The sequence below is a fragment of the Guillardia theta genome (genome assembly GCF_000315625.1).
Source record: "Guillardia theta CCMP2712 unplaced genomic scaffold GUITHscaffold_46, whole genome shotgun sequence".
NCBI classification, from domain to species: Eukaryota; class Cryptophyceae; order Pyrenomonadales; family Geminigeraceae; genus Guillardia; species Guillardia theta.
The window spans coordinates 251,863-264,594 of NW_005434628.1; the positions used below are offsets into that span (position 1 = coordinate 251,863).

General features: G+C 51.2%; 4 protein-coding genes across 4 annotated transcripts in view; 1 reads left to right on the plus strand and 3 right to left on the minus strand.

Moving 5' to 3' along the window:
- The window catches only part of GUITHDRAFT_73176 (hypothetical protein), a gene marked incomplete at both ends in the record, with an annotated part of 1,576 nt that extends 472 nt beyond the window's left edge, over positions 1-1,104 (minus strand). Inside the window, 5 exons of the mRNA XM_005830363.1 lie at positions 35-140; positions 200-311; positions 426-544; positions 665-745; positions 868-1,104. Of these exons, the coding sequence (XP_005830420.1) occupies positions 35-140; positions 200-311; positions 426-544; positions 665-745; positions 868-1,104 (655 nt within the window). The remainder of the gene's footprint in view (positions 1-34; positions 141-199; positions 312-425; positions 545-664; positions 746-867) is intronic.
- A 1,407-nt stretch (positions 1,105-2,511) lies between these two features.
- GUITHDRAFT_73143 (hypothetical protein) lies at positions 2,512-3,612 on the minus strand (the record flags this gene model as incomplete). Its single annotated transcript, XM_005830364.1, has 1 exon — positions 2,512-3,612. One exon carries the CDS (start codon positions 3,610-3,612, stop codon positions 2,512-2,514), a length of 1,101 nt encoding a protein of 366 aa, XP_005830421.1.
- A 5,301-nt stretch (positions 3,613-8,913) lies between these two features.
- Positions 8,914-10,517, minus strand: GUITHDRAFT_140486 (hypothetical protein; the record flags this gene model as incomplete). Its single annotated transcript, XM_005830365.1, has 8 exons — positions 8,914-9,034; positions 9,084-9,184; positions 9,435-9,473; positions 9,526-9,608; positions 9,705-9,775; positions 9,994-10,193; positions 10,217-10,411; positions 10,476-10,517. 8 exons carry the CDS (start codon positions 10,515-10,517, stop codon positions 8,914-8,916), a joined length of 852 nt encoding a protein of 283 aa, XP_005830422.1.
- Positions 10,518-11,716: 1,199 nt separating this feature from the next.
- On the plus strand, positions 11,717-12,456 carry GUITHDRAFT_73062 (hypothetical protein; the record flags this gene model as incomplete). The annotated part of the gene is made up of 4 exons (XM_005830366.1): positions 11,717-11,772; positions 11,833-11,896; positions 12,145-12,202; positions 12,347-12,456. 4 exons carry the CDS (start codon positions 11,717-11,719, stop codon positions 12,454-12,456), a joined length of 288 nt encoding a protein of 95 aa, XP_005830423.1.
- Between the last annotated feature and the right edge of the window lie 276 nt (positions 12,457-12,732).

The window sequence follows — 12,732 nt, forward strand, 5'->3', positions numbered from 1 at the left end:
CCTCCTCTCCCTCCCTCCTCCCCCCTCTGCTCACAAGTTCGCGTCGTACGGCGGTACTCCTCCTCCCCCATGAGACCCCAGCCCGTCACCAACGCCGACAGCAGCCCAACGTACAGCATCTGGTTCCAGGTCGACACCTGCTCCCTCTCCTCAGACCCCCACCGCCTCCCTTCTTCTTCCCCTTCCTCCCCTCTCTCACCTTACGGTCCTTGAACAGCCGCTCCTGTACCGTCGACGTGAAGCCGTCAAAGAACAGATACATCGCCATGATCACGGCTCCCATCGCCGTCGTCCTCGAGTCTTTCGAGTGCCTGCCAGCTTCTCACTCTCCCTCCCCTTCTTCTTCCTCTACTCACTCCTCCCCCCCCCACTCCCCCCTCCCCTCCCCCCTCCCCTTCCCACCTCTCTCTCATCTCATCGCTTACTTCGCCGATACAGGCCCCGTCAGCAAGAATAAAGTTGTCCCCGTCGTCACTCCCGCTGCCACCAGATAGTCCTTTAGCTTATACTTTTTTCGAGCAAGAAATGTTCCCCATATCATGACCTGCACGACGCCCGTCACCTCCTCTTCCCCTCCCTCCTCCCTCCTTCCCCACTCCTCCCTCTCTCCTCTTCCTTCCTCCTCCTCTCCCCGCTCCCCCCTCTCCCTCCTCCACTCGCTCACCGGTATCATCTTCGCTGTCTTTCCCAGCGTCTGCGTCGGAAAACTCACGTACCGTAGCGCCTCATACTGGCACGTCGTCGCCTGCACGCGCAGCCCTTTTAGTCCTCTTAGCCCTTTCCTTCTCCTCTTCCCCTACTTCCCTCCCTTCCCTCCCCCTCCCTCCCCCACTCCCCCTCCCCCTCGTTCCTTCCTCGCCCTCCTACCATCATGTTCGAGAAAGCGATCGCGCAGTACGCCGTAAGCGGCGCCGCGGGCATCAGCGTGTCCCTCTTGATCATGATGGCGAGCACGGCGATGCCCATCGACGTGATGCGGTTGCACATGACGAGGAAGAGAGAGCTGATCTGAGTGCCGCCGATCTTGTCGTTGCCCCACGTCCCGGTCATGATGAGCTCTTGGAAGTAGCCGTAGGAGAGGAGACAGACCTGTATGCAAGTCATCTTACACCAGTCTTGAAGGTCTACTAGGCTCACAAATATTCCACATGCAAGCAGCAATCCCCTCATAGTCTTCTTGTTCCCTTTCGCTTCATCATCGTTTGAATCACTGTCGGTTTGCATGTCTTCGTCGGTGGTCATCATATTAGAGAAAACAAACATCTCCAAACAAACACTCCTTACCTGCTTGTCGTTGATCAGCCTGGCACATGCTAGACTTCTAATGATTATGCTCCACAACTGACATGAGTACTTCAGTTCATGCTCCACCGGAGACGAAATTTTTTCGATGAACTTTCAGTTTGAAATGCAGGAAACAGCATTCCAGCTGTCTTTTGATATGCCATGATGCTGATTTTCAGACGTCTTTTGATCCTTTCGTCTACACATCTCCCACCTTCACTCTCAATAATTCAATTCTGAAGGATTTTTCTCAGGCAGTACATTAGTATAACAGCGACTATACTTCTTTTCCTTGATGTTTTCATTCACACGAGAGTCAGGGTAGTAATCATATGAGATAAATCACCATCTTCTCATTCACTTCCTACATGCTCCCGTTTCATAGCCCAAACACTCGTTACACCCTCTGAAAACCCCTACATGCCATCTTTCTTGCTGGTCTGTTTTACCCCACCCTTGGATTCTGTTTCAAAATCTTTACATCACCCTCTTTTCTCCTGCAAGATTCAGGTAAATAACCGGTAGTAAAGTACCCCTTGGCACTACCCACCCTCCATCATGGCTTTGTTTTATTACTACACGTCCACAAAGTCCACCCACCCTCCCCAAGTCGTTCTGACCCCTGCTCTGATCCCTACCCTCCCTTTACTCCACCTTTAAATTGCCTGTAGTACCCCTACCTGTGATTCCATAATGGTTCTGGGTATTGGACCCCATGTAATCCACTACCCCACCTTGTATTTGGATCCTCTCTAGATTTTTGCCACCCCCGTTTTCCCTTTCTCTTGGATTAATTCCAACTTTTTAACTTACCCCATCTCATTTATCTCAAATTTTCTGGTGACATTTCAAATTATTTCATTCATAAATACCAATGATTCAGTCAACATTTAAATGTAGTAGCAAATCCTGACTCGTTCTGAAGAGGCCCGGACCCGGTCCCGGAGTCCACGGTCGGCCCGGGCGGTCCGGGTCGCCGGGGCCGGCCCTGCACTGCGCCGGGCGGCAGTACGGTAGTGACTCAGAGTTGGAGTGCGCCGGGCGGCGGCGCTCACCGGGCCGCTGCACCGGGCCCGGGCCGGACCGAGGCCGCTAGTAGGCCCCCGAGGCGGCTGGCCTAGATATAGACAAACTTCAATCAGACTCCCCCAGTAGTTTACTAATCAGCCAGTCACAAGGCTTGAAGCGCAATATGTGACCCCGTGACAACCATTTGCTTTTGTCACGTCAAAGTGCCGAACTCAAGTGTGGGGCCATCAAAGAAAGCCTTCGCTTCGAGGAGGCCTCGGACACTTGCTTTCCAAGTACCTTGGCTGACAGGGCGTCTGACTTAAAATCCTCCTCCTCCACCTCCGGCAGTGGTTCTCCCCTAATCATCGCTTGCTCACATGCAACCAGGTATTGCTGCTGCTTCCCGATGACGCTGCCAGGACGGTTGATCCTCAGCCATGCTATCGTCTCTCGCGCTCCCCATCCCAAGTTCTTCATCACCCACAAGGCCACCAGGGTCCCAGTCCTGCCCAGCCCGGCCAGGCAGTGGATCGCAATGGTGCCATTCTCGCTGTCGCAGATGTCGAAGAACTTGTCTATGATGTCCCTTGGCGGGGTGGTGCAGTCGTCGAAGTAGAGGTCATAGTGGCGGAGGCCGTGGCTGATGAACTCCTCCCTGTCGTAGGTCGTCGGCTCGTTGAGGCGGATGATGGCTGATATACCGCGCTTCTTGAAGAGAGCCGAGTACTCCTGGATCGTCCTCGTCCTAGTGTCCGAGTTGTTCGGCCCACGAAAGGCCAGAAACTTGGGGCAGACGAAGTGCGCGTCGAAGTTGGCCGGGTTGTCAAGCCACTGGTATTTCTGCACCTCGAAGCTGTGATAGTTGAACCAGCCGATGGTCATCGCGTTCCTTAACCCTTTGAAACAGTCCAACAGCGAGATGGTGAACGACGGGATCTCGTAGGTGGCGTCCTGGAAAGGGATGAACGCATTCTTCTCAAAGCCCGAGAAGCATTTTGCGACTCGATCGGGAGACCATCTTTGAACGATAACAAGGAAAGCGCCAAGCAAGAAGGCAGCGTTTGTCCGGTAAGGAGGATCCTTCTCTGCATAATACACAAGTTTCCTTGATTTCAGCCTGGGATCCAAAAGCTTTTCCTCAACGAACTTGCAGAACAAGTAGACCTCAGCGAGATTGACAGGACCAAAGTCATGACAAAAAGGAATGTAAGCTTCATGATGAGTGCTTGAGAAAAAGAATATATCGCGATGCTTCAATATTTCCAATTTCGTCTGTCCCTCGTTCTTGTGGATTGTAAAGTATAGTTTCCCTGGCATCAGGGAATGAATCTTACCGTATCCTGTTGAGTCATCTGCATAGTATTCTGCCATGGAAGACATGCTTGCTCCCCACGAAGATTGATTTTGCAACCACTGCTTGCGGCTGTCCGACTGCATGCTCTCAAGCTTTGCTTTTCGCTTGTCTGCTGTCTTGAAAAGAATTTTCAAGACAGCTCGATTCCCAACCAAGTTTCTCTTGATGATCTCTATGAAGTCCGATGACTTCAAAATCCAACATTTGCATTCACCATATGCCACAACATCGCACATTCTGAGTTGTCCCCTTGGACTTGCCTTATGATCATCGGATATGTACTTGCGACAAGCTGCCACGAAAGCAATCTCTCCAAAGCAGTCACCTGCGAAGATGTGCTTTACAAACTTTCCATCTACCACGATGCTTGCTTTCCCAGATTCCATGAAATAAAGAGATGAGCTCGAGTCTCCTTGCCGCACAATGGCTTCACCGTCCGCGAAGACATGAGCTTTCATTCTTCGAAAGCAGGACACTCTGCTCTTATCCAACATCGCTTCGAAGATCTCATGACTTGCATTGCTTTTTGTGTAAGCTTGAAGAAACCAAAAGAGCTAAGGTCAGCTGTACTTTCACCATTTGCTATCGCGACGGGCGATGACGCGCCGGTCACTTGCATGCTCTGTCTCCGTCCAACCATCGGGGAGAATCCTGCCCGATGCAATGCCACTTTACCCATGGACTGACATCTTTGCTTGCCTTGCTTCATCACAAATGCATCATCGTCCAACGTTCTGGAGGGAATCTTCACTTTATCATCTTTGTGCTCCCAGCTTTGGAAGGTCTTTGTTAAGATCCTATGGTGCAAGGACATCAGAAGTCAACACAGGCAAAAACGGCACCAACCTCATGATAGCTTTTCTGCTTGTAGCATCCGATTGAAACACTGTAAGAAAATGTTTCACGGTAAGCTCTAAACAGCGACACATGTCCGTTGCCACGATCGATGCCGTTCGTTTCCTCTTGATTGTCCCCACCTTGAACTCGCTCTGCTCAATGAAGCTTGCGACGGTGGCAAGGAAAGATCCTTCCCCAAAGAAATCGCCTTCGCCAATGTTGCAGATGAACTCATCGTCCTTGACAACCTTAGCAGATCCTATATCGATAAAGTACTGCAATACGTATCCAAACATCAGATCCCATCTAGGCAGCTCATATCTCTTACCATCGTTGTTCCCACGGAGCCTTGCTCTACAATAACTTCGCCCTGATCAAAAGTACAGATCTTCATCCCGGCGATGCACGCTTCTCGCGATTCATTACTGATAGCATCAAACAGCACGCAAGAAGGAGAGCTGCTCTTGGAACTTGCGTGCGTTTTGAAGTCCATTCTTGGAGACAATGCAGATACTTCAGATTGTACGTGCATGACTAGAAGATTGGTATTTGATTCTCTCTCTCACACTTCAGTCTTACCAGTTCCAAGGGATCCCCCGACCTCTCTTGCTGACATCCTTCCAGATCTTGTAAAGACTCAATTGCATCCTCCTACTCCATATCCACAAAGCTTGGTCTTCAAGTGCTGGTGGCCTAACTTAACCCTCTCTCCTGCTGTCTCCTGCTCTCCGCCATCCTGCGCTTGTCAACTCGACTTGAGATACCCCACCCCCTCCTTGCTTCCCATGCTCATCCGCTGCTAGTACCTGTACCCCACCTTCAACTGTACATGGCTGATAGGGGGTAGCGAAAGCACGGGGGTACTACAGGATATGACAGTGACCCCTGCGTCTCGTTCGGGCATCAACCCCTGCCAACCCCCCGATTTCCTGAGGGCATGCCACCGGTACCCCTCCTGGCATGCTGACCACCCCTTCAGCCACGTAAGGATCGCAAGGCTGGCAGGGCTTGCAGGGGAACAATGGGGGTAGATGTCGATAAAGTTGTGTTCTAGCCAGGGGTGGAGGAGCTCACAGACCCCTGGGTGGTATGGGGGTAGTGAGGTGGTGCGATTATGAGACCTGGTAGCCAAGGAGACACAGTGAGGGGGGTAGGGGTGTGAGGGGTAGTTCCCTTTCCTGTAAGTCAAGTCCAGGGGGACTAGGGTGGTGAGGCGTGTGGTAATGGCTTCTAGTTGCGCAGGGGGTGGGGTTACATACGAGGGGTCGGATCTCTTTCAGGAGGTCATCTCCAGATTGAGCCCACGGGGTACAGATGCTGGTCAACTGGGGAGTGGGGTAGGGTGAGTGCGATGCTGGAGTGGGGTGGGGGTCCTACTACTAGAGGGCGGAGGTCGAGTGATACCTCACAATAATATAATGTCATTGCTACACTTTTACACCCTTTATAATTTATGTATAACAATATGATACTGCCTTTCTATAAATTATCGGGGGACCAGTGATACCTAAATATAATTAACCTACCATTTTATACCCTTTCATAATTATGTATAACAATATGATACTACCTTTCTATAAATTATCGGGGAGCTCGAGTGATACCTCAATAATCATACTACCCTTTTATAATCATACCACCCTTTGATAATCATACTACCCTTTGATAATTAGGTCATGCTATTCCGCATGTCACGTTGAAAGTACAGTATCTATTCCAGTTGACAATGGTGAAAGTTCACTGCCTTCTTTAATCCGAGGCTGTCATTTGACTGCATAAGATGATGTCATGGCTGCTGAAATATTTTGTTGGTTGATTTGTTTGTTGTGTCAGACTTTAGATCTCTTCGTTTTTTTTGCTTACACTTTCTTCCTGCATCTTTATCTCTCCTCCCTTTGCTTTTTTTATTATCATATGCTTCATCGAAGCAGGGATGTAGACCATGTCGTCTCGGATGTCAATCTCTGCTGCATCGCCTCTTCTCCTTTCTTCCATCCGTATTTCTCTAGCACCCCACTGTCTTCGACGGGGGTTATCGCAAACCTGCCAAGCTCCTCGAGCGGAATAAGAAAAATCACCCTCACTTTCCATCCTAACCCTCCTGCCGCTATGTTAAGTGCTTTGAAAGCCTGCAAGAAGAGAGAGGGTTTAGAAAGGATGCTTCTGACTTGCACAAATATTAGTTGCCATTGGCATAATGATCATATCACCGGACAGGGAGTTTCACTCAAGCCAGTCTGTGATGTCTTCTTGAAAAAGTTCATCTCGAACAGAGCCCCTTCCACACTCCGATTCCCGGTACCAAAGCCTAGTTAGTCTGACATTCATCTCCGAAAAGCTTCACTTGCTCATAAAGCTCATCGTCCTGCGCCGCCTCCAGGTACTCATCAAGCGTCCAAGAAACAATCTTGTGTATCTCGAGCTCCGCATCGTTATCCCTCTCCGAGTAAACCTCCTCCCGAGATAACATCGATGTCACGACAACGTCACCATACCCCATTCCTGACAATCTATGTACATATCTTCATGAGCTGCTGTCCAGCACTGCAAGATGCTTCTTGCCCTCAGACCCTTCAAAAAGATCACGTATCCCCTCAGCAACAGATTTGTACACGACGTGGCATGATCTTCAACTCCCGTCTACTACTTTCACGCAGTACATATGCGCAGGCTCGAGCCTTAGAAACGTTACCCTCCATTCTTCATGTCCAAGACGTGCTGGTAGGGATGGATTACTGTTCGACATGTCGATCTGCCAGCTACAAAGCTGACGGAGCAGTAACGAGGTCAAGCAAGAGGCCGTCTGAGGGAGGGGTCGAATCTTCTGTGGTCGAGAAGGGTTGGGTCAAAGTTACTGGGAGGGGGCGGAACGGCAGGAGCAACACCACATGACTACTGGTCGCCTTCTTCGGAGCTGCGACGTTGACGGTACTGCAGTCCAATATGTCGGAGCCGAGGAGCAAAGCAGTGTCAGCGTTACAACTACCACGTTACCTTGCTTACTGATCACGCCGTCAAGCTGACATGTAGTAAAGTCCCTCCCCTCATTATATACACCTTGAAGAAGAAACTCATCTTGTCTTCCCCTGTCCTTGCTACGACGACCCCGCTGGTCCTGGATTTCAGCTTAGCCTCTCCATCCTCCGAGTCTTGTCTATACGTTTGACTTGTTGTCAGTCCCGTTGATAGGTTTTACTGAACTGAGATAATGCCGCTGTCACATACTGCTCTTCAATCCTATTGTGCAAAATTGGTACTTCGTGAAGTGCAGACAAACTGCGTCACCATCGCAGCTGAAGATGTTGACGACGTAATGCTCGAGGAGATGGTGGCTAGCTATACAATCGACACCTCCTTTCTCGATGTCACCCTATCCAAATCTAGTCGCCTCAGGAAACAGAAATTTGCGTAAAAGATGCAAAGCAGTAAGAGACCGAGCCTTTCCTGTTATGTAATTTAGAGATGATGTGTATAAAGGTAATCGAATGAAAAATTAAACCGAAACATATAATACAAACAAAGAGATCCTTTCCATTCTATGACAGCAATTTGTAAGTTCGGCAAAAGTCAAATGCTGGGCCCCTGCGCTTTCAACCTCGGAGAGCAAACATTCCATTGAGAAGCATGTCAGGTGAAAGCAGCGTCTGCAATCCGATGAAGATGTCTCTTCCTATTCAACACAGAGAGACAGGGCGGCTGCGGATGTTCGAAAAGAAGAGCAACATTATCAAGTTTGCACTCATACACTTCAACGCCGCAAGAAGGAATTTTCGTTTGTCACCCATCGTGGATTCATTTAAAGCAAAATCAGAACATTTGAAATGTCATCGAATCATTCTTGCACAATTTTCATTTGTATAACTCAGTCAAAGATAACTAAAACTCTTGGACCCAACAGTCTTGTGATTTTACTACAGGGGACTAGCCGCAACAGCGTTTGACTGGATTGCTGACCTTTTTTTTTGGATTCTTTACTCCTGCCAGCGATTTATCCTGCCTTCTTGCAGCCACCCCTCAGCCTTTCTGCTACATCTGACCCCCAACTCCAGCCTCTCGCCGCTTGCCAGTGCCTTGCCATGCTCCCAACGCAGACAGCACCTCATCGCATTCGCAACAGGTCGTCCTCACTCTGCCATGAGCAGGAAACCTTCACGCTTGCTGCTGAAGACGTTGACGATGCTATGCTCGAACACATGATTGCGCGGTGTCAGGTTGCTGGATCCTGGTGAAACTCCATGCACACAATTCAAGTTCTACTCAGCATCGCCGACGTGCATGGGAGGCAGCCGTAAACCCTTATTGAAGAATGAATATGTATGAAACGAACTTGTCTTATTCCGAAACACGAAAGAATATTGGCTGTCAATGGGTTCCTCCCTCTCCTCCACCTTGTACAAGGCTGCTTGTCTCGTCCATCCCTACACACTTCACGAGGCCTTGCCGCCTTTCTTTTTGGCGCCTGTCCTTCCGCTCCCTTGGACGGAGTCGGAGGTGCAGAAGCCTTGACGGTCGAGGAGTTCCCTAGCTACGTTGTTGATGTGTTTGAACCTGCAGCCAAGTCGTCATGTTCAGCGGCTGGTCGACTCTTTGGGGATACCTGTCAGGGCCCAGCTGGATTCCTCCGTACCATCGTGACACGACTACACACACGTTCAAGGCAGAGACGATGTCGAGGAGATGGAGCAGTCGCGACCCGGCCTGAGCCAGTCAAGTCAGGGGGGCGGGAGTGGCGCGGCAGGGTGGAGGGGTATCAATCCTACCGCAGTCTCGCCATCATCGTCACAGTCTGCGTGCAAGTTGCCTGGGTCGACTTGACGTCAGCGCAAGGAGATCGAAGAGTCGCGCGCGCCTTTGTCGCTGATGAACCTGAAGGCCATGATGTTGTGCGTTGCCCGGGCGATCTTCGAAATGGAGGAGGTGAGAAGGGAGGATGGCGTATAACCAGCACCTTGTTGTTTGAGTTCAGAACTAGTAGCAGCTCCCTGACCTGCAGCACCGCGGGATCACAGACGGGTGAGTCTGACATGAATCAGGATCACCTCCCCCTCTGAGTGAACTTCGGCAAGGTGCGCTTGAAACGTGCTCTTCCTGTCTGTGAACGGATCGCCTGCGTACCCACCACCTGCATCAGGCAGAGGCAGAGGCAGAGGCAGAGGCAGAGGCAGAGAGTCAAAGAGGTAACGAGGTGAGAGGAGAAGGGGGCGAGGGAGCATCTGACCGTGCTGGATCCTCGCCTCCCATTTTGCGATGAGATGATCAGCAGAATCAGAGATCCTAATGGCTCTCGAGCTGACGAAGGAGCAAAGAATGAGGAGCGAGGTTGGGAACAGGAAGACCAGATGGGGTCAGGCAGTTGCAATGGATAGGGCAGAGATGGGTAAGGGAAAGGGAAGTGAGGAGAAGAAACGGTGGGAGACGGGGACAAGGAGGAGGGAGAAAAGGAGGGAAGAAGAGAAGGGAAAGAGAAGCAGGCAGCTAGATAGCTCTCCTTGCACGAAAGGTCTGACCTGTTGTCCTCTTGCTCATCAAAGAAGTCATTCAGGAGTTTGGACTGCATTGCTGAAGCCAGCTCCTCATCTGCCTCCTCCTGGTCCCTCGTGCTCGCTTCCTCCCTTGGTGAGGGAAGGAAGGATCGTATCAGCTCTGCTCCTTCGTTCCTCAGAAACTCCGTCAACTTGAAGACTACGACCTGCCTCTCGTTAACCCTCTGCCGCTCCCTCCACCTCTTACCTCTCCAACACTCTCCCTCGCCAACTTCTCCAGCTCTTCAATCAGGAGGTTCACTTGCGAGGGCTCCAGCCAGTCTGCCTTGAGCTCGAACAGCGGAGGCTCCTGGGACGGATAGAACTCGGGCAGGGCACAGAGGAAACGGATCGATTGCTCTCCTTCCACCGCCAACGAGATTTCGAAGGAGTCGTCCGAGACCTGGACAGACTTGCATCAACGCCTCCTCCTCGACCTCCCGCACAGCGCCTGTCTGCTGGCTTACCTTGCTAAAATCCTCGCCGAAGATTGCACTGAGCGCCTCCATCTCCTCCTCCCTCTCTTGCCTGTCTGCGCTCATCGCCTCGTGCTGCCGGACGCGAGGAGCAAGCTTGCTATGAATCCCCAGACGCGGCCTGTTCGCATTCGCCGGGCAACGCGATGGAGATGCGCTTACGACGATGGCTGGGAGCAGGAGCAAGAGCAGGAGGCCTTCTACATGTACTATCTTGATCTGCACAGCGTTTAGCCAACTATCATGAGATCGAGAAGTTCTCGAAGTCAGGGGTCCATGGGAGGGTTTAACTAGTGTCCCTCATGCTCGACTAGCTGTTCTCCCTTCTTGACACGCTGATTCAAGATCTCTCAAAAACATTCTCACAAGCTCGAGCAGCATTTTGTCCTTTTGCGATTCTCTCTGTTTGATCCTTCCTTCGCATGCTCTGGGTTTCTCATCCCCTTCTCTTCTCTTCTCCTTATCTTTGTCCTTAACTTTCTTGCTCTCTCTCGCTTCTCTCCTCCTCTGCTCTGCTCTGCTCTGCTCTGCTCTGCTCTGCTCTGCTCTGCTCTGCTCTCCTCTCCTCTCCTCTCCTCTCCTACATTCGCAGTTACACCATTGCATGTTCGCAGTTCGACAATCGCTAGTAAAATCAGAGGGGGTAGGGGTCAATTACTCAATCAGATAACCCGTACTTGACACTGATTGAATGCCTAAAAAAGAGGGGTACTTATTTGGTCTCAGGGAATAAAGGGGGTTGGGGTGCAGGGCTACTGCAGAAAGAAGCGCGCATGAAAATGGAGAGTGGGGAAAGGGGGACGGGGGAGAGAGAGGAGGAGAGAGGAGAACGAGCGTGTTCGATAGAGGGGGAGGATAAGCAGGGGAGGAAGGTAAGGAAGACTGCAGAGTGATATTGGAATGGGGGGGTCAAAGGAGCAGGGAGAAATATGAATGAGAGGACGAATGAAGTTGAGAACAACGTGCCATGCGATGTTTTACTGATGGACTTGCCTCTTTCATGGCAGATGAGCGGCAACGAAGACTCGGATGAAGGGTGAATAGAAGCATGCAGAAGCTTGTGAGTTGCTGACTGGTTGCTAGGATGGAGGACGAGGCAGAAATGGAAGAGGAAGAGGACGAGGAGGAGGAAGACCAGAATGCAACGGGGGAGATGGAGAGCGAGATCATCGAGGAGATCTGTGAGATATTGATCGCAGCACCTGTCCTCATTGATGTTGTTCCCAGCCGGCATGACCTCTGAGGCTCGAAGGAAGCAGAAGCGGCAAACCATGCCGTACATGACCAAGTGAGGCAGCACTGCTAGCAGCATACACATCCCTGCTCACTCCTCCTCTGCTGCTGTCAGGTACGAGAGGACGCGCATCTTGGGGATCCGTGCTCTGCAGATCAGCATGAACGCGCCTGTCATGGTAAGGCCCGCCATGGTTAAAGCGTGGTTTACATGAGAGCGATTGAAAAAGAGATGATGGTGCAGCTGTCGATGGTTGCGAGGGGAGGATGGTGTTGGTGTGAGTGATGCTGGTGAAGGGACAACCGTATGCCGCGCCTCGAACAATCGCAGATGAATGATTATGTCAATGTGTTGGACTGTTGCGTTTCCACTGTCATGCGCGCGATGGCGGAACATGTGCTGGAGTTTGACTCATTGTCCTGTTAGGTTCCTGTGGACAAGGAAACTGATCCTCTCAAGATTGCGACCAAGGAGCTGATTGCTGGTGGGGAAGGAGGAGGACCGCAGAGTGATGAAAGGGGCGGAGGAGGGAGGGAGGGGGAGAGGAGGATGAAGAGAAGGAGGGAAGAGGGCAACAAGGGAAAGGGGTTATAGAGGAGGAGGGGAGTGCTACTAAGAGGAGGGGCAGGCAAGGTTCCCTTCATCATCAGGCGGCATCTTCCCAACGGATCGTCGGAGGACTGGGCGGTGAACGAGCTGATCATAGAGCACGTGTCGCTCACGGATCGTTATCAATGAAGAGAGATGGCAAGGAGATGCGTTGATGAGGAGATGGCAAGGAGATGTGTTCTGAGATGTCAAGAGAACGCAACCAGTTTGTTCACTACACACGAACACGTCTGTTGTTATGAGGGGAAGGTACTTGTCACTCAAATGATCTTCTAGTGAGCTCGATGTTGGTTCAGTCGGTAGGAGTCTGAGGGAGAGTTAAGAGACGAGTGGAGAATCTTGGGAAAGAAGGGGAGGGATAAGAGATGGACAGGGAGGGAGGCGAGGGAGGCGAGGGAGAGGGAG